Source organism: Apteryx rowi, unplaced genomic scaffold (assembly GCF_003343035.1).
Source record: "Apteryx rowi isolate R43461 unplaced genomic scaffold, aptRow1 scaffold_200, whole genome shotgun sequence".
Taxonomy (NCBI): Eukaryota; Metazoa; Chordata; class Aves; order Apterygiformes; family Apterygidae; genus Apteryx; species Apteryx rowi.
This window is the reverse complement of record NW_020448309.1, coordinates 846720-870650: the sequence shown is the minus strand read 5'-3', so window position 1 is coordinate 870650 and position 23931 is coordinate 846720. Positions and strand designations below refer to the sequence as shown.

The window sequence follows — 23931 nt, the reverse complement described above, 5'->3', positions numbered from 1 at the left end:
CGAGGCGGGCGGCGGCGGCGGCGACGGCAAGTGCGACGACGAGCTGCTGTGCGGCAAGGGCAAGGCGGCGGCGCCGGGTGCCGAGGAGAAGCCCTACCTCAAGGTGGACCCCGAGCTGGTGGTGACGGTGCTGGGCGACCTGGAGCAGCTCCTCTTCAGCCAGATGCTGGGTGAGTGCGGGGCGGCGGCGGCGCCCGGCCTCGTTGGCGACGGTCCCCGCCGAGGTGGCCCGCGCGGCACCGGCCGGGCGGCGGGAGGGAAGCTGAGGCGGCCAGACCAGGCCTGGCCGGACCGCCAGCCTCGCTCACCTCGTGGCCGCGCCGGCCTCCTCCCTTCGCAGGCGTCTCCGGCCTCTCTGCCCTCCCTCGAGGCTCCCCGCGCCGGAGCGTGACCTGCCGTGGGCTCGGCTCCATCGCCTGGGAGTGCCCGGGCTGTTGTCCCGGCCCGGCTCCCTCTGTGTGCCGCCCGGAGGCAAGCTGGCCGGGAGCCACGGCCGTGCTCGAAGCGGAGGTCTCGTTGGCCGTCAGTGAAGCCAACCAAGAACTTTCCCTTTACTACGTGGCTCCTGCCTGGTGTTGGAGAGAGCTCAGGCGGGGCCCCGAGCCCGATGCGCGGGCGTCGCGCTGGCTTGCCGGTGGCCGGCGAAGCCCCGATTCGGCCTTTGCCCCCGGGGGAAGCTGTGCTGGCAGGAGGGGAGGGAGGCGGGGAGAGCGGCTCGCGGCGGGCAGCTGACATGGTCCGGCGCACGGCCTTCGAGTTGGGAAGCCAGGCGCGATTCTGCTTCTGGCTGCCGATGCGTCCTCCCAGGAGTGTGCGCTCGCTCCCCTGCCCGCACCTCTCCGGAAACGTGGGCACCGTTGCGCGGAGAGATCTTCGGTCGGTGAGAGGCACATCTCCCATGCTTGCACGAGCAGCTTTCATCTTCGCGTAGTTATCCCACGCTTCTCCAGCAGGCAGGGCAGCAATATCGTTGCCGGTGTACAGAAGGGAGCCAGAAGCCTCTACCCATCCGTTAGCACAAGCTCCGAGGTGATTTTAGGACAGTGGTGTCAGGTCTGTGTGCTCATCGCCCCCGTTCCCTGCCTCGGCTGCGAGCCTGAGTCACAGCTGGGTCGGCGGTGGGGTGGACAGAGCACCTGTGAGGCCTGGAGCTCGCCGTGGCCAAGCGATCCTTGAAGTCCGTCTGCTTGGCTCAGAGACAGAGCCAAGATGATCCAGGGCCAGATTTCAGAAGGGAATCGCAGTTACGGCTTTTGTGGTATTAGGAAATCGTGTTGCGCTCCTGTGAGGCTTTGGGAACGATCCCCCAGCCTGCTTGGTCACCGAGCATGTCCTGGAGAGACTCGGCTGATGCTACGTCTGGAGGCTGCGCAAGGCGGGGGCTGCTCTGTTGTGTCTCTGGCTGGGGGCCCACTGGTGGGCCTCTGGCCTCCTCGGTGTTGCGTAGGTGAGGAACATGAAGCCAGGGATAGTTTCCACCGTGGACAGGGCTGCCCCACAAAAGGGAGGGAAAGCACCCAGTCAGCCCAAGCGCCGATGGGACGGAGCACAGTCTCTTCCTCGGCTTTTCTCCAGTCTCCCTGCAAGGAGGAATTGCAGGTTGTGCTTGAGTTTTTCCTTCCCCCTTGTGTTTTTGGTCGCATCTTGTTTCTAAATCGGACCAAAGAACATGGAGTTTCCCCTCCCATCTCAGCTGGATGTTGCATCTACTGCTTGTGATCAGAGCTGTCCTGTCCTAGAGGTTGACCTTGGGTGACGGCGTGCCAGTCTTACGTGGAAGTTGCTCATGGAAAAGTGCCCAGTTATTGCATATGCAGACTCGAAGTTCGAGCCTGCGGTTTGGGCGTGTGGTTTTGAATCAAAAGCTCCTCCAATGTCTTGGGTGCTGCTTCTGGCTGAGAAAGGGAGGTCTGTTTCCTCCGTTCTCCCAGAAAGCTGCTGCAGGATTTGTGTGAGCCATTGGCTGTGTAGGTCTTGCTAGCCTGGTGCATTTGATCTCTGAGCCTGGGAAGGACAGGCTGTGTGGCCGAGGGCTTGTTCTGCGTGTGGTATTGCATGAGATTTTCATCAAATTAGCAAATGCTGGCCTCCTGGGCACGCCTTGGGTCTGGTGTTGCTGCCCATTGCGTAGGCTGATCCGGGTCTGCATCTCAGCGCAGCTGTGTCCAGCGTTTGCGTTTCCATCGTGGCCATCGCTTGGTGGAATGTGTAGGCTGAAGGCTGAGCTGATCTCTAGGAAACCAAGGCAGCATCTGCCAGGGTATTTCCGAGCCTGTGAGGTGTCGAGAGCCCTCTGCTTTCTGCCAAAGCTCCTTCTCCCCTGCAGTCCAACACGACAGCGTGGATAGGCTCGAACGGGCTCGGTCGGGTGAGGACAGCGGGGGACTTGCAGCTATGAAAAGCTCTGTTCATTCTTGCAAACTGGCTTGAGACGATGGCAAATTAGCCTGCTCTAGCTCCGGGCAGCCATGACAAGACCGCTCTCGGTACCCGAGTTAGCTAAATTTAAAGCACTGATGGTTAGCTGGGATGCAAGCAGTACTGACAGGGATGGGGTGGGCCAGGAGCCCAGACGTGTCGAGTCCCTTCTCCCTTCGAGTCCTGGAGAAGTCCTGGCTTCCTGGGGGAGCCCCCTTTTATGGTGCAGCGTACCAGGAATTTCTCCAAGGTTTAGAGAGCTGGCTCGAGATGCCTTCTCCCAGGTGTGTGATGAGTGGGGGACGTGAGCCAAATCATGTTGCTGAGCCCTGTTGTACGGAGAAAGGGAAGAAAGTCATCCCTGGTTGGAGCCCGTTGGTGAGGCTTGGTTAGGTGGTATGAGCACAGTATGTGCTTAAGTCGGGAGCTTGTAAAGCTGTGCTTGCTGAGCCCACTTCGCTTGCTGCAAAACCCACTGTGCAAAGAGTCGTCGGGGTGTTACAGCCTCTGCTCCAATGCAGTGTGCACGAGCGTCTGCCGATGCGCAAGCGTGGAGCCTCCCAGACCGTGGTGGTGTTGCCCTCAGCTCCGTGGCCGTGTACAGCGTTGGGGAGTGAGGAGCTGCGGTGGTGGCTCGGAACAGAAGGTCTTACAGCAAAATACTGGCGTAAAGCCAGAGTGAGCCCAGTGCCGGGGGCAGCCGCATTACAGAGGTGAAAACAGTCTGGACACGAGAGGTCAGTCTCATTGCGGGAGTGCACGGGCTCAGGTTGCCACGGCAGTCCCACAGCTGGCCTCGGGGATGTCCACCCTCATCCCTAATGCCAAGATGACACCAGATGCCTTTGGAGCAGTGGGCATAGCAGGATTGCTGAAGGATTTGTCATTTATAGGACTAATCAATCTCCACCCATGGTGCTGCTGCCTGGCATTTGCATGCCTGGGGTGGATCTCGGTGTCCCCGCTCTCTCACTTTGCTGTGAGACAGGGGGATTTCCCCAGTGTCCCCAAGAGAAATTCTTGCAGCTTCACTGAGGATGCAGGACTGGCCACCCAGGAGGGATTCCTGGTTTGTGGCAATTGCTGGAATACCAGAGGTGCTGACTGCAGGACAGTGACTTGTGTGCGTGCTTAGTAAGACCACAACTTGTGAAAGCGCCCCCGACATCTACTTTTGTTTCTGGGCTGGTTCTGGATGTCTTGCTGCAGTTGTTAGCTCCTGCCTGGAGTGAGGGGCCTACTTTGGAGCCACAGTGCTGATGTTGTCCTTGGGAGGTGCTGAGCATCGCTGAACTTCGGACTGTGCTTGCCATCTGGAGACTTGGTGTGCTGGCCTGTGAGGGCTGAACACTGCCAGGTTGGTGTTGTGAACCCCCTTTGTCTGCATGTTTGCTGAAATAGGTAATTTTCCAGCATTTGGGGACTGTTGGGCTTCCTGTGGTGGCCCTGGGGGCTGGCTGTCCAGGGTCAGATGAGGACAACATCTAGGGTGGACAGGTCAGGAACTTAATCCTGTTTAAACTTAGCTTTTCTTACATAGGGTTGCAGGCTGAACTGCTTGTTGTGCCGTTGAGTTTCACCTGTTCCAGATTTAACCAAGCCAACTGTGACCTGGCATATCTTTGATGGTCTGTGTGGTGAAGATGCTGAGTGGAGCTTGGAGATGTGCAGAGGAGGGAGTGATATGATAGCAGAGAGGGGGTGGTTGCACTATCTCCTCATATGCACCGGTGGCAGACCCAAGGCTGGGTGTGTGAAACCCTGGATGCATGCTGAGCCTCAGACTTCTGGTCCTGATCCCTTTGTCTGGCTCCTGGTGTGATCCATGCAGGTAAAACCTTCTCCAGGGGTGACGGTGACATGGTACTTTCCAGAAATTGGCTCCCGAGGGAGAGATTATTCCTGGGGTGGGGACAGACGCAGACAGGACAGGATCCCCCCTTACTCAGAAGAGCTGGCTGCAAACCCTGCTAGGACTGGTGAATGAGGCCAAGAGGGAGGCTTGCTCTCTGTTGCTTCAGGAGGTGTTTCAGAGGGAGGGATGGCTTCTCCACACTATTTTGTGGACCTCTTTGGCATTAGAGACATCAGTCTGAGCCATTTTGCCGTTTGTGCTGGATGATGCTGTGTCCAGAGTGGCTGGAGAAGACCTGCTAGCTTGGTTCGTACTGACAGGCAGACATGGTGTGAGTTGCACTGACTTTCAGCCTCTGCAGGTCTTGTTGTCTAGGAATTGTTGACCTGTGCTCAAAAGCCTGTTCAGCCACTGACTAACCGGAGTGCTCTGCTCCRCCAAACATGATGACTTACAGAGGCCTTCTGCATCCTTGGTCTCTGCACCTGAGTACTCATTTCCACCGCATGTTCCTCCTGCRAGAAGTGTACACAAGCTGTGGTGCAATGCTGGCCAAAAATACAATTTATTTAGTAGTGGCCAAATGTTACCTCTCATTTGGTTACAGCAGCTGTGTCATCTGTTTGATGACACCGAAGCCTTTGTAGAGCTGGTAGAGATGCAACTGCGTTTAAAGCGGAGCTGCCTGCGCAAGACGGGAGAGGTCACTGGGACACAGCAACCACATGTGCTTTGTAGAGGCTATTTCCAACATCAAAATTATACATTGCGCATCAACCAGAGAGATCAAGGCTTCTCATCAAAGCTGGATGGCAGCTGGGTTTGCTAATTATCCCAGCACCGGCCACAGGAGGAAGGTTCCAGCGTGGTGGAAGAGCTCGCTATAGGGAGCTCGCTGAGCTGTTCCGCGTGCGTGTGCGGCCGACAAGAGTGTGCAGGTGCAGGAAGGCCTACGGGTGTGCGAGTTCACTTGCACTGGGGTGCTGGGACTTGGAGTGATTGCTGGGACCCGGAGTGATTGCTGCACTTACCAAAAAATCCCTAGAGCATGGCCAAGATCCTGCAGTTACTTCGTGCAGCCATTTCCTTGGCCTTCTCTTGCTGGGTATGGTGCCTCTTAAGTGGTTACTAATGGGTATAAGTGTATAGATGGCTGGGTTTCGCATGGGCCAGAGCCCAGACAGATGCATGTGTGATCCCAGGGGTAAGGGCGTTTCCTAAAATCTTTGCTCAAGGAGCCTTTGTAGCCTTGCCAGGCTCTGCAGGGGCTGGGTGCAGGTATAACCCATCCCAGTTCTGCAGCCCCTCGTGCACTGGGTGGGCAATGCCACCCTTCCCCGAGTGCCCTAGCAGGGATATCTTTGCTGGGCAACGTGTGCCTATGGAGGCCGCACTCTAGCAAAGGTCCTGCTGGAGCAGAGCAGCCCTGATGCTGCCTGGCTGCAGGTCAGAGAAGCATCCTTAGCTGTGCTTTGCAGACAGGAAGGGCGCAGTGACTTGCGGGTGAGCGGTGTGCAGGAGTGAGGGAGGAACTGGATGTCCTGCCTCCAGTCCTGTGCTCAGTCCTGGACGTTGTGGTCCCTACTTCCACCGATCAGCCTTTGGGTGGGCTTCCCAGATACGCAGCTGAACCTCCAGGACAGGGATGGCATGTGTCACGGAGGAAGGAAAGGATGACCTGGTGCTCCCATGGGTGCTAGTATGACCAGGCTCAGCCCCAGCAATAACTTCTAGTCAGGGCAAGCTTTCCTAGACCTGAGGTATCCTAAGGCTGGCAGTTGGCTGGGTAGTGGATGCCAGCAACCCATCTGCGATGGGAAGAGGAGCCAAAGGGCTGGTGAGGACTGCTGAACACACAGGCCCCTTGAAGGGTGGGATCTTCACATTGCATGAGATTGTGGTTGGTAAAAACCCAACAGTGCGGAAAACATGCTTGGCCGATATTTGACATGCCCTGTGCGGACATGTTGCCAAGCCAGGTGGAGATGGTCTCACCAGGGTATGCCTTCCCAAATAGATCCCGGGAATAGATCCCTCCTGATTAGCTTCCCTGCTGGCCAGGCGCATGGTACATGATTAAAAGGGGTATCTCTACCTCTCTGCTTCCCTCACTGTTTAATTAAGCACTAATGGGGACCATTGCAGCTCTGTGGCAGTAACTGGACTCCCTGGTGTGAGAGCGTGAGGAGGTCAGAGACCAAGTAGCTCTTCACAGCGTTGGGAGCAGATTATTGCCTCGTAAAGCAATGCAACTGTTCCGATATCACTATTATGCTAATGCGATTCCTCTCTTAAGACCCCTGCACTATAGCGCCCTTGTGATAAGATTGTTGGGGTGGGAATTTATTTCCTTCTGGCTGTAGAACTGAACTTCTGCATTTGGGTTATGGAGCAAGGAGGAAGGGATGGGTTATGCTGTCTTGTCTCTACTTCCACCCTTGTGTCCCCTGCCTTCCCCTAAGGAGTGGGAGCCTGATGGCAGAGGGTAGGTATCTCCTATCTCTCAGCTGTGATGGCTGCAGTGAGTGGGGAGAAAGTTTGGAAATGCAACCTGAGGACCACAGACCTGGCTGGGAAGTGCCGTCTTCCACCAATAATGGTAGTGCAAACAAAGCAGTGAAAAATCCAAATTTCTCTTTCAAAGATTCCCATGAAAAAGGAACAGTGCAAACATTTGGATACAAAAATATTTGGAGATGCATTGCCAAAACAAATTCTTCCCCCAAAAGAACCTGGAAAATTGCTGTTGAAATTGGACTTTCTCAGTGACTGCCTATATTTTTGCCCCCAAATCCAACATTTGTCCGCTGAGGAAAATGTATGAATGAATGAAAAAAACTTATGCAACTCCATTTCCTCTGGGCTGGTGTAAGTGACTGATATCAGGCTGATACAGGCAGCCCAGGAAATGCTATTCTGTGATCTGTTGGTGGGACACGATCACAGCTGGGCCTGGGCAGTGTCCCCTCAAGGCCTTGTAGTCCTCTTGAAGCATTTGCCGAGGTTTCCTGGGATCATTTGCTCTTGGAGAAGGACACCCAAGGRTCCTGCCAGGGTAGACCTGCCTTGTCAGTGATGCACTTGTGGCTTGGGTGGCACCCAGAGAACCTGTGTCAAGTCCTCCTTCCATGGAGTCTCCTCCTGCTGCCCTGTGTCCCCAACTTTGCTTCTCTGCTCTGACTTTGGCTTCTCACACTGCAGCACTGGTTGTCTCTGTGCCAGCAGCCCCCTCCCCAGCACAAGTCCCCGTCTCCCATTGCCCTGTTATGTCCATTTGAGTTATCAGCTCATTAGCTTCCCAAGCAGCTTCATGCTTCATGGTGCAGGACAGCAGTTTCCCCCCTTCCTCCCYGCACATGGTCCTTTTGGGCCTGACCTCATTACAGTCTCCGAGGAAGGCGCTTGGCTAACTCTTGTGCCTGCTTCACCTGGGGGGATTCGTTCCAGGTCACTGCAGAGCCGGAGATTGCACCCTTCAAGGTGTATAACCTTTGAGTGACGCCAACCTTTAGTGACAGCCCATCTGCCGTGACTAGCATGTGTCTCTCTGGTTGCCTGGCTGAACTGTGCCTCCTGCCTGCTGAGGGCCAAGTGGTTTTCTGTAGGACTGAGCTCCTGGGGACACCTCACGCCGCTCTCCTGGGACCCAGGCGGTGTTGGACCTAGTGACGTGGCCTCGCTGGGTCACCTGAGTGGTTTGCTCATCTGGTCCAGAGCCTCCTCTGTGCCACCGTGTGTGCACGTACGTGCGTGGTGTTGATGGTCTGTGTGTATGGTGGAGCAGCAATGTCCCGGGGTGCGTGAGTACATGTAGCATATGTGGTACAAGTGGCAGCTGCGATTAGGACTGAGACCAGCCGGGTGGTGAAGCTGGCTAGGTCTGGGTTTGTGCTGCGATGCTGGGCGCTAGTCCTGGGGGTCTTGCACCCCAACACTGGGCACACGGATTGCGAAGGTGACCGCAGCTGGCTTTTTGGGATGCTGTGCTGGGTGGCATGGGGATGGCTCCATCTTTTGGGGTTAGCTTAGTCCTTGGCCTTTCCAGGCTTGATGCCTTGAGGGAGTCTTTTTACAGAGTTGTGGTAACACAAGAGGTGGGAAATCAGATATAGCTCAGTTTTGCCRTATCCCCTATCCTGCAAAGTCATGTTCTCCTCTGAGCGTGTGAAGCAGCCATCCCTGGGGGAGGAAGGGGAGGGGTTGCTGCATTGAAGCGGCTGCTCCGACTTGGAAGCGGCGAGCTCCGGGAAAGCAGAGCGTGCGAGAGGGGGGGAGGCGAGCAGGGGAGCCGCGGAGCTGCCACAAGGCAGGGGTGGAGGAGAGCAGGGCGAAGGGGGGAGCGGGGCTTTCCCACGCTGCTGCATTGCAGCTCCGAGCCGGGGAGCAGAGCGCGGAGGGGAGCTGGGAAGGCAGGGGATGCTGCAATGCAGGGCTGAGATTAGAAGCTGTGCAAATGTAGATGTGCCTGTGTCAAAGCGGGTGTGACACGGAAGAGCGGTGCCCAGCRCTCCCTCAGATTCGCTCATCTTTCCTCTTATCTGTTCTTTTCGCGTTTTGTTTCCCTCAAGTGTTTCTCTCGATCCTTACGCTGCTATTTGTCTTGTCCAATTGAGGCAGTAACGTATTTTTGATTAATGCAGGAGGAGGGTTGAGATTCGTCTGCCACTGGAAGGAGCCGCTGGAATCCACGTAGGGGAGCTTAGCGTTAAGCGCTCTCGTAGCACGGTTGGGCAGGACATTTTCCTCGCCCCTGAGAGCAAGCAGCCTTACAGTGGGGAGATGGCTCAAGAGCCTCGTGCGCTGGGAGCAGGGGCCAGCACAGCGTGTGAGCTCCTTGGACGTGATGCGCAAGCAGACCCACAGACGAGAGCACGTGCATCGGTGCACCCGTGCCTGCCCGGTGAAATGCATGTGAATCCTGCACACACGCAGCGGCAGACACATGTCTCCACCTGCATGGATGCATGAACGTGCCCAGTGACCAYGTGTGCACTACAGTGCTATGGAAAGTGCAGGATTTCCCACTCATGCCTGGTGTAGGCTTGGATAACACTTACTCATTTCGCATCCCTCCTTGGTTTCACATCGGTCTCGTTGTCTTAAACTCATTAAGAGCAGAGCAATTTGCAATCCCCCTGATGGCCAGCTTATCTGTTAGGATCTGGCCTGAAGCATCCACCTGAAATTATAGAAAGGATTTACGGAAAATCCAGAATTCAAGCCTTAGTTTCTGAAGGTGTAATTGCAGGGCTCCTGTGTCACCTCACGTTTACCTATGCTTTATCTCATCCAGTAGCAGYGCAAGTGAGTGAAGATTATACTGCTTTATGGAGGGGATGGTGGGCTGGAAAGAAGGCGGGACCTGCTGAAGGTCAAAGAAGAGTCAGCTTTCGAGCTTTAATTTCGAGAATTAGAGTTCAAGGCTTCCTGCTGCGTGTTGCGCTCACGAAACCGCGATTCCCTCAGCAGGTTGCAAGCCTGACTTGCAGCCGCAGGTGAAGCAGCTCGAAAGCTGGGCTGCTTGCCAACTTCCTTGACTCACTAGCCAGTTGACTGCAGCATGGGAACCTCTCCTGCTCAGTGAGCTGGATGTGCTGTACATGGCTGAGGTTCTCTCCAGCTCGGTGAAGCTGCTGGAGTTGGTGGTTGTTCTTGTGTGACCCAGGAAAATGGGAAGAGCAACACTTTGATTGCTGAAGCCCTTGGAGTGTGAGCAGGAGGTGGGGAAAAGTGGTAATTGCAGTGCGACAGAGGCATAAATGATGCCTTTAACACCAATAAAAGCCTGAACCGCTTTTATTTCTAGTGCCAGGCCTTGCAGAGGTCTCCTGACAGTGTCCCTTGTCTGGCTGGATTGACGGGCACATTTGCAGTGACCCAGCCTGGTTCGGCATGTCCGTGGCTGCTGCCGTTGCTGGGARCGGCCCCGTTTGAGCACTAGTGCGTGCCGTTGGGACTGGGGGTTGTTCCGCATCCCAGCACCGCACGCTTTTGTGCAACAAAACCTGCAACCAGACACTGCGGTAAAGCCACCAGACCAGTTTCTTCAATAGCGATCTTCCAAAGCGCGCGGGCTTGGCCGAACCCAACCCTCACTGGTTTGCTGGGAGCCCACGTAGGCTTCAGGAGGAGGTTTTGTGAAGCTTACACCTTCGTGCTTTTTCTGTGGGGCTGCAATGTTCCTGATGCCACCACTGTCCTCGGCCTCTGTGCTAAACAGCCTGGCTCTCCTGGTTCAGAGAGCTGCAGTGAATCACGTTCAAAGCTGAGATTCAGGTACAGCTCCATCGCTGGCTATTTATAGACGTGTAAGCTTTCAACATAGCTGAAGGCTGAGAATAACTCCCTGATTAGACAGTTCTCAAAATCACAYGCCTGTTGCCCATGCGCATCATGATGTTCTCAGACTTCCTGCGTATCAGTGTAGGGTACGTTTTGGTYGTGTGCCAGCCCAAATTGCAGCGAAGAGGATTTTCACCCTGTTTTTTTTTCTTTCTTTCTTTAATGCCAATTCATTGCTGTCAGCACGCCGCATTCAGTGGAGTGTGATAGGGAGTTGGTGCTGATGGCAGTTTGGACCAAGCTTCATCGAGCCTCTGGCGTGAGCTGGTGGTGGAGTGGGCTTGTCTGCTGGTCGGTGGCTTCCGTTGTGTTGTGGCTGCGTGGCCCCATCCTTGGGAGGACCGGATCTTCTGATGGGAGGAAAATGGTGGGGACATCTTCACGTGAGGACTCAGTCTGGGCCCTGTAAAACCTACAGTCCTACACTGGCTCAGGGAGGAGGGGATGAACTGCTACCTTCTGTCCCCTCTTCTGAGGGTTTGGGTGGCAGAGTCTCGATTTTCCCATTGCCTTGAAATCGTGCCAGGCTCCTTACCGTTTCCCTTAATTTCGTAGCCCAGTGCATAGGGAGACATGGGCACTGGCAGCAGGGGATGTGCTCGTGACTCCAAGGCAAAGGAACCTGCTGTGGAGACTGGGACCTACAATGTTGAAACTCATCTCTTTAATGAGCCCCTCAGGCTGGGAGCATTAGACGCTGTCATGACGTTTCCAGTTCATTTTATCTTTGACTGGCATTATATTTCCAAGCTGATGCAAACATGTGGAAGAATAGATAGCAGCTAATTCACATAGATTGCCGTGACACGGGAGCTCCTGGAGGCACGCTGGGGCTGGTATAAAACAGGCCATGGGGCCATTTCACGGGGTGAGCAAGTCCCTTCCCAGCTGGTTCCTGGCTCTGTGCCATGGGGGGATGCTCTCTCTGCCTGGTGGTGGCCTGATTCCCCCTCCAGAAGCTCTTTCCGGTTAGCTTTGGTGCCTCAACGGGAGAAGAAGGCTTTGCCGGAGCGAGTGCAGCGTCTGGCTTCCAACAAACCAGGCGCTGGTAGAGCGGGGCAAGGCAAGGGGGTTTCAAAAGGCTCTTGCCCGAGGTGGGAGCACTGCTTTGCTGGAAGGGGGACAGCTGAGCGCCCCCGTCCCTGTTAAAACCAGGCCCTTGCAAAGAGGGAAGGGGCTTTGGTGAGCCCCGGCCCCGACCTGGGAGTGTGTCTGCGCTGTCCCGCTCTGCAAGCGCAGGGCAGCGCTGGGAGCTCTCAGCAGTGCAAAGGTGCTGTGGCCACCACAAGCGTAGGACCTGCAGAGGCTTCGCAGCCACCTTGCCTCTTGCTTTTTGCCACGCTAGTCCGCGACTGGCTTTGAGAAACCTCCTGAGCTCCCGACGCTCACGGCAAAGCAAAAGCAAGGGAAATAATGAAGATCAGCTTCCTCCCCATCCCAGCAGGGAAGAAAACAAGACCGTGTCCTGGAAACCTTGCTGTTATCCTTCGCTAGCAGGAAAAGGCGTATGCCAATTCCTGAGGAGACGGACTCGCTCTGGAGCCGGGCTCCACTGGGGTTTGTGCAGCTGCAAACCAAAAGTTCGGAGTTAATCGACTCCCGCTCTCTTGGCACTCGGTGTTTTGGTTTCCTGTCCCAGTCTGCAGGTGAGCGTGAGGCCTCTGCTGCTGAAGGCGAATAGCGGTGGTGAGTGGATGGGGACAGCCCCTGGGCTTTTCTCTGGCACTGCTCCGGCTGCTGTTGGGCTTGGGAGGAAGGTGGCTGCCTCTCCGAGCCCCAGCACTCCTGGGCCTGCTCTGAGTCTCCTGCAAACCCCAAATTTATTTTAAAACAGAACAAAAATCCACAGCTCTTACAGAGAAGAGGAATCGCCCTGGCCAGGCTGCACGTTGGACCTTGAGCTGGGCAAAGACAAGGTGTCCTGGGAGCAGAGATGCCAGTGTGTGCCTGTACCCAACAGTGGCACTGGCTCCTGGTGGTCTGTGGTAGTGGTTTCTCATAAAGAACATGCACCTAGACTTGGTTTGGGCCTGGAGATCTTGGTGCCTGGGTGTGCGCTTGCTGGTGGAGAAGAACCAGTGTTTGCCTGACTCGGAGATGTAAACCCAGAGCCTTTGTGCCTCGGGCTGCGAATAGCTGGGGGGGCTTGCAGATCGTGAACCTTTTTGTCTTCGGCAAATTCCAGTTTGATAGCTCATTCGTGGTTGATTTGAAGTTGGCTGCAGCACTTTCTGGACTTCCTCTCTCCCACTGTCGAGTGCAGTTACTGTGAGCAGTTAAACAGCTTCTCTGTTGCACCCAAAACCTGACTGCATCTTGGCCCTAGAGGGAACAGCAGCATCTGAAGCAAATGCCAGACCTCCTTCTGCTCCTTGGCCCTGCTCGGACGTCATCAAAAGCCGCAGAGCGGTCAAAATGGGGCAACGGAGGATTCCTGCTACCTGGATCATCTCAGCATTTCCGCCCAGCACCCTGCCCTACGTCGGAGGATAAAAAGCACGGCCCATCGCGCTGCGCTCGGGCAATCCCCAGCCAGCGTAACCACGAGGGAGCTATTACAGGCTGACAGAATTAGCAACCCTGAGGCTGTTCGGTTTTTCCTTAGGGACCAGAATGGCCCCCAGCGGTTTCGGGGATCCGGGAGACACAGAGCTGGTGTCCTTTAATACTTGATGCTGAGCACAGCAGCAGTCTGGGCGCTGATTTACCAGCAGACCAAGACGTTCCTTGCATAAGGGTGAGAACATCTGGAAGGGGGCAGCTGCCTGGGCAGTGACACCTTCAGCCATCTCATTTTCATTTGCCTAAACCTTTTTAGCTGTGTTTTTGCTGCGCTGTGCCAAGCAGGGTCTCGGTGCTGCTGGAACTTAAGCGCTAATATCTACCATCCGGCTGCGGTCTGTAGAGCACTCAACGATTTTTTTTTTTTTTTGCTATTTGCAGTTAGTTTTCCAAGTTGAGATTATTGGCTCATTGGCATCTGTTCCCAGATGGAGAACATGTGGCCGGTTCCTGCAAGGGAAGGGAACGGCCCTTCTCATGAAGCAGCGTGGGGGATGAGCAAGGGAATGTCATCTTGGAGCCTGCGAGATGCTTGTTCGGGTTGTGGGGTTCAGATTATCCAGACTTCTTGGAAAAGCCCCTCCAAGCAGAGTTTGCAGGGCAGCGTTGCTTGCACTGGGAGGTTGCCTCCCGTCAGATATCTTATTAGTTGTGGGTAAATCACAGTAACCTGGAGGCAGGATTAAATCTCAGCTCAACTGCTGTTTGCATTGCTGTGCACTTCACAGCCCTCCCTGCTCTTGACGGAGAAAGTGAAAAGCGAGTAATAAACTTTCCACTGTGATTTTTTTTTTTCCTAGGCAAATAATCATTGTACTAAAACCGGTGAAACTCTTGGGGTTCCTGAAAACGTTCCTGCATTGGACAGGCTGGCTGAGTGCTCGCGGATTGTAACGGCACGCCAGTGAGGAGGAAGCAAACCCAGAGCTCAGATTCAAAAGTAAATTTGCAAAGCAGCTTTTCCAGCCTTGCATTCCCCAGCGGAACATGTTAGAGAGTGTAAAACTATCGCGCTGCTTTCCAAAATCAGCCACTCCGTGCGCTGCGGCGGTGACCAAGCAGAGGAAAACAGTGCTCCCTTTGCTGTGTTCTCCCTTCGCCCGTCATTACGTTCGGGGGCAGAGGTGCTGATATGTTTTGTTGCTAAGATCCTTGTTCCCTTTGTGGGAACAAAGCAAATTTTGTTTGGATTAGATTCTCTATAGCTTCAAAGACGAACCAAATCAGGGGGTTGCCAGCTTCTTTTTGTATTGCGAGAGATCCCTGGTTTCCATCCCCAACCGTCCCTGTTTTGCAGCTCAATAGCCCATCCGAAACAATGGCTTTAGAAATGAGACGCCTGCGTCTTGGAACCGCAGCGCCGAGGCTGCGCCAAGCGATGCGCGGGGTGCCAGAATTTGTGCGCATGGGGAGAAAAAAGGAGGAGGAAGAAAAACTTGCTCCGATGGGATGTTTCCAAGGAGATCATGGTAATGATCTTTCATTTCCATATAGCTTTTCATCCCCTTGTGAAGCATTCTCGGTCATAAGCTCTCGGCGTGTTCAGTGGGGCTAGCGCGGCGGCTGTCCTTAAAACGCACGCTCCTCCGAGGCAGCTCTGATGTTGCGGAGCGGTCTCAGCCTCGGTGGGAGCGACCGCCTTCTGCAACGCAGGGGCGTTTAGCGAAGCAGAATTTAACCGTTTGTTCTATCCATTTACCAGCCCCCCAATTTTGGCATCTGCAGTACAGACCACGTTAACCCCGTGTAGCGACCGTGCAGCTGAGTAACAGAGTTCTGGTTAAGTCTGTTGTTCCCCGAATCTGTGTCATATGAGAGATCAAATGAGCTAGTGTCCGGCTCAGTCCCACCGTGGCCTGGATGTGCACTCGGCTCCTAGGAGCTTTGTTACGAGCTGTTCAGGCCTCTGCAAGCTCAGCTGGGAGCCGGGCTTTGTGGTTGGGGCCGGAGTGGGCTGTGGCCCACGCGGAGGGATTTTCCTGACTCATCTGTCTCTGCCTTGGGTTGAGGCCGAGCGCCGTGCTGGGAGAGCAAAAGCTTTAGGCAGAAGCAGATTGCTGGGCTCTGGGGAAGGTTAGCCGGGCTGTATCCGCAGCCTGGGATATAGGGGAGGGTGGTTAATCCTTCTGAACGCCTCTAACTTTCCTAAAGGAAGAAAGTCTGGAATGCTGCTTCTCCCCTGCTTAGAGATGTGTTTGCTTGGGTTTGCAAAAGCCACAGTTTCTTAGGCTTTTTTCTTTTAATGTTTTTTTCCCCCCTCCGCTTTTCCTGCCCTGACTTTTTCCCTGGCCTGAAGAATTTTTAAGCTAAAGCATGGAGAGGAGAGAACAAGGGGAGAGGGGAGAAACCAGGGAGAGGAAATGGTGGTGGTGGGGAAAAAAAAATCTGTTTTCAAAACCAGAACGGTTTCAAGCAGACATGAAAGTTTAGTGTGGTGGGTTTTTTTTTTTAATTTCCAACTAAATTTCGAGGCATTTTGTCAACAGGAGAAAAATACGCTTTCTAATGTTGTTTTTAATAAGTGCCACTTTTACAAGTAGAAGCCTTTGGCTGAAAAATAGCCCCGAAATATAGAAGTAAAGGGGAATTAGGTGCCCTTTAATCCTTTCCCTTGCTGCAATGTGTGAAGTGAGACGTGCACAGATGCTCTCTGGAGGTGGGTAGCTGGAGCCAGGCGAGGGGATAGACCCCACTGCAGAATTTGCCTGGCCTCCAGGGCTTTTTTCTGTCCGTCTGTAGGAAAAACAGGGTTAGCAGCACAGCCATCCGTAGAAGGGGGGTAACTGTGGGTTTGCGCGGGGGTAATTGTGAGCAGGGTGTGTTTTCCTAGCCGTTCTGGCAGCTCGGTCCCAGCAGAGACCAACCGTCACGGCAGCGCGGTGGGGTCCGGTTGTATTGCCACCCAGAGCCATGATACTTAGCAGCGCCAAGGCTTGGCTTGAGTGAAAAGGGCAAGAACTGAGCCCAAATTCAAGCCCTCTGGCTCTCCTTTTCCTCCAGCACCCTCCTGGACTTGCTGATTCAAAAACGAGGAGGGTGAAGGTACCTAGAAAGAGGAGGAAGGAGAGAGCAAGCGGGTGGGAAGGAGAGACGGAGCCAAACGAAAGGAGGTGGCTAAGGAGACCTCGCACAGTTGAGCGCTGCCAACGAGCCCTTTGCCAAAATCTCATCGACCGGGAGGGCTCGTCCTGCTTCATAAACCAGATTTATGCCTGACGCCGTTATGTCCGGTTGGCTTTGGAAAGCGCCTCTCTCACTTCTGACCCACAAAAGGCCTGCGAAGGGTTTGAACTGGTGCCGGGAGATACCACTGATGTCTTTCCACTGCTCCTTTCCGTCCCGGGCTTCGTTGCACCCCGAGCTTCGGCCCCTTGTGGGAATTGTCCCCCAGCCATGCTGCGGATGCCGTGGGGAGCCCGAGGCAAGAAGCGGGTGGCCGTGCTGGAGGCGGCTGCTCTTGCCGCTCCGGTGTCTCGCCGTGGCCGAGTTCGGCAGGTAGATTAGGTGTCGTTAGAAAAATTGCTTAAATCCGTCGCTTTTAAATTTTGAAGAGCGGAGAGATTTTTCCAGTAGATCTTGTYGTATTTTGTACCAGTGGGGGAAAAAAGAAAAAGATTTTAGGGCAATTTTTTCAATGCCTTTCCTTTTTCTCTCTTTTTTTTTTTTTTCCTTTTCTCTTGGTAAACTGTCTGCAACCACTTACGCCGTTCCTGAAGGGATTTATTACTCCCTCGAGCTCCTCGTGTGCGTTTCATATTCAGGACCGTTGGATGCGTTGCCTGGTTTGGCTCGAGCTCCGAGGTCACGTGGCGTTTCTTTTTCCATCCTTTTCTCCCCGTTCTGCTTTACCCGTCAGTGCCCTGGTGCCGATGCGCCGCTTCACCAGTTGAGCCGCCGCCGCATTGGTGCACCGTGCGTTATCGGAGCCGCCTTCCCTATCCCACGCGCCTTTTTGTGAGCTGAAAGCRTATCCAGCAAAAGACAAATCGCTTCCTTGTTGGAGTGACTTTTGGCTGATACTTTCCCCCTCAACTACAGCRTTGGCTCGACTTCGCTTTATAGCGATTACGGCTCCGGTTTGTGTTTGAACAGTCCCCCGGAGCAAATTTTGGCGAGCGGAGCTCAAAAAATAGCCGTTGCAGCTCTGATTCCCACGGTGTCGCAGGCTCGTCCGGCGCTGCTGTTGCGTGCGGGTCAAACGTAGAAGCGTGTTAGAGGGATGCTAGGATAAATCCCGGTCATGGTCCTGCTGGAAACCCCACTGCAGCATCCTCGGAGGCTCCCGTACTTGCGGAGAGCGATGCCTGCGGGGTGGCTGCGTGCTCATCCGTCAGACCTTCTCTTTAGAGGTGTCCGTGTGTGCGTAACGCGGGCTGCCCAGGGGTCCGGGGTGGCTATCGGATGCGGATGTCCCCATGGACAGGACTGTGGTGAGCAAACGCTTGCAGGTATCCGCAAGAGCCAGCGGAGCTGCGGGTGACGAATATCCCATGCRGGTGGAGAGGAAGCTCCTGCGAACGTGGGTCCTCGCATGTTCCCTGGGGAAGCAGAGGGAGTTCACCCGGATCCCATTTCCCTGGCAGCACCAACGTGCATTTCTAAGGGCTGGATCTCCTCCCCGGGGAGCAGCGCTGGAAACCAGGCTCACGTCTTTTGGGTAGCGACAGTCGCTCGGAGCCATCTCCCCGGGGGTCGCAGCTGCTTGCACGACCGGTTGCCGTAACATGGGCTCTGTCCCAGCTCTGCCAAGGCGGTTCCTTCCCTTGGATGGCCCAGTGCCTCCTACCGGTCCAGTGTGGCCCGTGCTCTCCTCCCGCACGTGCACGGCCCCGTTTGGATGAAGCGAGGAAGGAGGGTGCATCCTTGTCGGGATGCAGCACTGCCATCGAAAATGGTTGCTGCTTCCCATAGCGGATTTCAGTGTTTTGGGGGTTTTTTTGAAGGAAATGCTCAGCTAGGAACGGTTCGGTTAGGAGTGCGATGCCCCATGGCTCAGGTGGCTTCTTCCCTGTCGGCTGGATCCCCCGACGTGGCAGCCACGAGTACGGGCGTTCTCGGAGCAGCCAACTGCTTTCGTCCTCGACGCCACCCAAAGGTTGATACCTGGTCGTTAGCTGTCTAAGCAGCAGGAGTGAAACTCAAATCGGCAGAGAGTAGGCAGAGAGTTCTGCCTGTGTCAAACCTGCTCTTGGGACAGGAGGCAGGGCCATCCGAGGATCCCAAAATGAGGGAGCCCAGAGGCTTGACTTAAATCCCTCATGTCAGTGCAGACGCCTGCTCAAAGTGTTTTCTGCCCTGCCTGTTCAGGGCGCTTTCAAGACGGCAGTAAAACTTGGATTCGCACAGCGTTAACAACTATCCTTTGCCTTAGGAGTCCTGGAGCATGTCGGAGCCATCCCATTCGTCTCCCAGCATCGCGTACGGCCCGAAACGACACGGCCGTAATGCGTGGTAAATGAAGGGCACCTTCCCTCGTCGTCTTCCCCCAGCCCCATCGGGCTGCCTGGCCAAGAGGCGCTTACGGGCTTTGGGATCTCCCGGTGGAGCTCAGCCCGGGAAGGGGAGCGGGGCCTGAAGGAGCTGAACGGCAGCTCCCACAGCAGCGGTGTGGATTTTTCCGGTCTGAAGCTTCTCCCGTGGCACAGGYAGATTTTGCGAAAGAAATAGGAACTTCTATCGGGGAAAGGCTGGGGAAAAAAAAAAAAGCGTCGGATTCTTCTTTGCAGATCAACTTGGGTGGGAAAAATGTGACCAGAACTGAAGAAAGCCTTTTCTTAGCGTTGGGAAGCTGCAGAAGGCGAGGCGAGCGGTGGCGGCGCGCGGGGTCTGGAAGCAGGCTGGAGCGGAGGGGCGAGCAGGCCCCGCTTGCGCGGCGCGCCCGGCCTTCGCCTCTTTGTTCCCAAGGGGAAACAGGCGACGCTAAGAATAGACAATTTATTCATACGCGTCCCTTTCCCTGCGAAGGGTGCTCGAGGCACTGCACGGCAATTAAAATAAGTTTGCAGCGATAGTGCCGGCGGATCCCCGATGCCGACTCTTGAGATGGTGGAGCATTTGGCGGGGCCGAGCACAGATGGGTAGAGATCTGCGTTCCTGACCCGCCGGCAAAGAAACAGGTTCTCTCCGGCCTCGGGGATGCTGGAAAGCTCTGGCAGGCAGAAGGATGAAATCATTGGGGTCACGTCGGCTGTTCCAGGGGGTTTCTGCGAGGTTGGGTGACCTTGCCGCAGGAGGAGCAGGATGGAGGAGGCTGGGTCCTCCTTGGGGAGAGAGGCGGGTGGGCTCTCGGCTCCGGCGGGAGGAAGACTAGGCTGGGCTGGCCAGAGGCACCCTGATCATCTCTGGGGAAGAGGCGCTGCTGTGTGGTGGGATTCGACTGTGGATTGCAAGGGTGGGTTCAGAGAAGGGTGTCCCGGTGTCCGGCGGAAATACCGGCAGCGTTCCTCATGGGAGACGCGGCCAGGTAGAGGCAAGGTGCAGGATGCTCCCCCTTCCCGGCATCCCCGGGGAGCAGGCACCAAGGGCCGGGAAGTGGGATTCACCCGCGCTGACTTGGGTCTCCAATGTCACCCTGGGCTCTCTGCTGAGTTTCTGGGGGTGCCTCATCCCACTCCAGGGCTTTCCGTGGCAGTGGCTCCTTTTTTTCCCCCCCCCCTCCCTCCGTTGTTAGGATGTCGCTCACACGCGGCTCTAACAGCATCTGTCAAAACCCGCTCCCCACCCCGTCCTTGGAGCTCCTGGGGCAGGGGGGGGTCCGTTGGCCCTCTAACGAGCCTGACATCAATTAATCACGAGCCTAAAAATTAGCATCGTGGCAGTCCGCTGTGGAAGGAAGCGATTCCCCAGATGGAAATAAAAATAGCCTTGCTTATCTCCCTCCTCCCATAGGAGGTGGCAACAATGGATCTACCAACAAGCCGGGAATTAATTTAAGCCGGGTTCGTTCCCCAGGGCCAGGCGAGCCCTAGGTAAGCTCCTTCCAGCCCTGGCTCATCTGTTGGGGCGCTCTTGCGGGACCACCTCGGGAAGCGGCACGTGCCCTCCACCCGGCAGCCGCATCGGAGATGGCGGCACGGTGCTGCCTGGGCCCGTTGCCGGCTGCTCGGCATCTCCCAAGCTTTGCGATGTCGGCTCCCAGCCCCACGGAGATCAGGACTGAGCCAGAGGCCTCTGGGAGCTCCCTCTCTGGGATGCGACGGGAGAGGCTGAGACCTTCCCGGGAGTCAGGCGGGAGCTGGTCCTTGTGCAAGCGGAGCGCAGGGGATTTTGCCGAAAGCAGGCAGCTCGCCATCGTTTCCGGGCGCGCTCTAACCGAAACGAGCAGCCCTGCCTCCCGGAGCCCCCGGCGGCTTCGCTTTCCCATCCCGTTACTCGGCGACGTTCCTCCGACAACCCTTATGGTTCGGTGCCTTTCGGGGCTGCTCCGATGAACTCCGCGGGAAAACGCTTTGTGCGCGGAGCGGCTCTGCGCGCCGTGGCTGGAGGGGGCGCGAGGGAGGACGTCTTGCATCCTCGCTGGTGACCCGCCAGGGCTCTTCGGCTGAGCTGGGGACGGACACACGGACCGAGCGTCTAGCAGAGCCGCGCCGAGGCCGCGGAGAATTGGGTTTGCAACGCATTGCTCTGCACAAAGCTCTCAGTCACGAGGAGCCGGGCACAAAAGGCTCCCTGTTTGCCTCGTCCCAGTGGGTGCAATTCCAACAGTTAAAAAGCAAATGTGAGTTGTTTGTCTCCGTGAATATAAAGCTTCCCCGAGCACGGCCGTATTCTGGCCGCGAGCGGGGAGCTTGGCTCTGCTAACGCCCCTTCGCGCTCGGAGCGCTGCTCCCTGCGAAAAGGAGCGACCGCGTGCCAAGAGCTGCCCGGGTTGGGCCCTCCCCTGCAAGCCTTGGTACGGAGTGGACCTGCATGGACGTGGCCTGCGAAGGGGACACGCCGCAACGAGACAACCCGCGGAGCTAATGAACGCCGTTCCGGCCTGGGCTGGAGGCACAGTGGTCCCCACCGGCAGGGAGGTGGTTCTCCCACACCCGCAGCTGGAAGTCTAACGGTGCAGGTTGGTGCCCAGGAGATGTTGCAACATCTCGGGCAGGAGAGGAGACCGGTTGTGCTGCGACCTGGCTTGGGGCATGGACACCCCTTGCCAGAGACGTGTCCACACCGTCTACTCGGAGGCTGGGTAGCAATAACGGGGCCATTGAGCTGGCTGCGGCGCACGTGGCTGATGAACGAGAGGGCCCAGCTCTGAACAAGAGCTCTCTGTGGCCGGCTGCGAGCGGCTCCGATGGGGGCACGTATTGCTTAACCCCCTCCAAAAGTCGTGGAGGCCAAGCATAGCAAGGGCAGGGGGCCTCTGTGGCCTTTCCGCTGCCTGGGGACATCTCCAGCCTTACAAGGGTCGAGGGCGTTTCACCCCGGCCCCCAAGGGAAGCAGCCGGGGAGCTGTGGTGGGCTCAGCCTTGGATCTGCCGCCCTGCAGATGCCTCCTGGGATGACGTTTCAGGCTGGGCAGAGTCACCACCATGACACCAACGCGTGCGGGGCGGCCGGGGGCTCTGCCTCCCAGGGCTGGGGCTGCCCGAGGGTCTTTCTCCTCTGCGGCGGCCAGCGGCTGGTGCATTTATCCCTCCCCTTGGCTCGCTCGCTGTCTGGGCCACGGGGACTTTGGAGAAGGGCTGCGCGAAGGCAGCGGGAGGATAGTTATGGAGAGGAAGGATGTGGCCAGAACCTGCCCTCAGCCCCTTTCCCTCCACCCGGCTCACGCTCGAGCATCGCTCCGTGGGATCCCCACCGGTGAAGTCAGCTTGATGGCTTGGCCTTCAAGACGCAGCCGAAAACGGCGGCAGGATTCCAACCTCCCAGTGCCCAAATCGTCCTCCTCCCACCAGGCGAAGCCCGGAGCAGGGGGTGGCGACCTCCCCAGATGTGTGGCACATCTGGAGGGCGCCGAAGCAGTTAACTGAAGGGCCAACTTGTGCTCCCAAAAGCCGCGGTTCCTCCCTTTGATCCTGTGAATCAGCCCATTGCCCGCACCGTATAAAGCCCCATTTATCTCCGCTCCTCGCCGTAACTTCGCGCGCAGGCGCAGCTCGCGGCTCCGTGGCAGCGGAGAGCTCGCCTGGCTTTCTCTTCCGCTGCGCCGCTGAAACGGGATCAGGTGAAATTGCTATGGCAACGAGCAGATGACAGCGAGTCTTGTTGCCTTGGAAATGAGAGAGGAGAAAAAAAAAGAAGAAAACCCACCCCAAAAGAGCCATCTGGAATTTTGAATTTCCACCGTGTCCGACCTCGGTCTCGTGACGCGCGGGGAGCGTGAACCCGCTGCCACCGGCTGCTCCGGGGCTTCCCGCGCCTTCGGCCTCGCGGGGCTGCGCTGTCCCCCGTGAGCATCTGCCGGCGGCAGCGTTGAAGGTGTCCTTTACGGAGCGGCAGGGTGTTTGGGGTGCCTGGGTTGGGAACGGGGGGCAGCACGGCTGCATTTCTATGTCCGGGTGCTCTCGGCACCCCTGGGTGTGCAGAGCACCCGCGATCCACCAGCCGTGCGCGATCCCCCTCCTTCCCGGGCTGCGCGGATGTTTGCCCTGGGCTACTTTGGAAGCATCTCCCCCACCCCACGCTGCAGTGCATGGGACAGCGGTGCTGGGCCTGGGGGGCGTTCGGATGGTCCCAGTTCCCCCAGGCTCCTCATGGACCCGGCTCTGTTCCGGGGAGCACCGCCATGCACAGGAGCAGGATCTGCCCTGGCAGGGGCGATTTCCAAAACTCCTGGCRTTAGCACGGAGAAGCAGGGCAAGGCGCAGGGGTGGGATGCGCGGGGCACTAAGCAGACGGAGGCTGTCGTTCCCGAAAAAGGAGCTGTAACTTGGACGTGCAGGTGGGGTGGTTTGGGGCCAAGCACGGCATCCGTTGAAAGAAAAACCTGCAATGGGCTGGAGGCCCGGGCTGGATCTCTCCAGCGGGTTCCCTTGGAAAGCTGTGGATGGGAGAGACCCAATTAACGAGATTTATGGCTGCTCTAGCCTGAGAAAGTCTGAGTCCTTTTTAAAAGCTTGGCTCGCTGGAGCCGGGCCGGGTTCAGGCTCCAGATCTCTCAGCCCTGCCCTCATTAGGAGAAGAGATTCACAGGACTTAGCGGCGGCGATTGCTCCAGAAGAGCTGATTCGGCTGAAGTCCCAGCCTGTCACCGCTGCGGCGCGGCTGATTTTCTGCTCTCGCCTGCCAGCGGGGAGCTGACGCCGCGCTTTTGGGGACAGCGGGCGCTCCCGGGGAAGGGGCGTCCTCCCMATCCGCGGCCGCCTTGCGGACCTCCTCCGGAGAGCTGCGCTTGGGGCGGAAAGATCCCGAGGCGAGAGCCCGGGGACGGTCGACCCGCCGGTTCGTCTCCCCCCGCCATGTCCCCAGAGGGACCGATGGCTGCGCCCCGAGGGGGCCCRCGCGGTGCCGTGCGTCTGCRGGGACAGTGTCCACCCGGCTCCCCRCTGCTCYGCGGTTCGGGCACGYCGATGCTGGACGCAGCGCGAGCGGACGGGGCTGCTGTGTCCACGTGGAAGCAGCGAGTCCTGCTCGAGGGGTCCCAGCGAGTCACGGGGTGGTGGCCRGCGCCTGGAGCTGCGTGGGTGCTCCTGGTGCCTGCCCGCGTGGCGGACGGTCCTGCTGCGCCCCGGGCAGAGCCGGTGGCTCCATAACCCATCCCAGACCGTGGAGCAGTTGGTCTGAGGACTGCTGAAGGCCACCCAGGCTCTTTGATGGGTGAA

The 23931-nt window shown here is 56.8% G+C and overlaps 1 protein-coding gene across 1 annotated transcript in view; it reads left to right on the top strand.

Annotated features, from left to right (window-relative positions):
• The window catches only part of NAV1 (neuron navigator 1), a 69021-nt gene that overhangs the window by 5298 nt on the left and 39792 nt on the right, over positions 1 to 23931 (top strand). The window contains exon 3 of the mRNA XM_026063795.1: positions 5 to 170. Within this exon, the coding sequence (XP_025919580.1) occupies positions 5 to 170 (166 nt within the window). The remainder of the gene's footprint in view (positions 1 to 4; positions 171 to 23931) is intronic.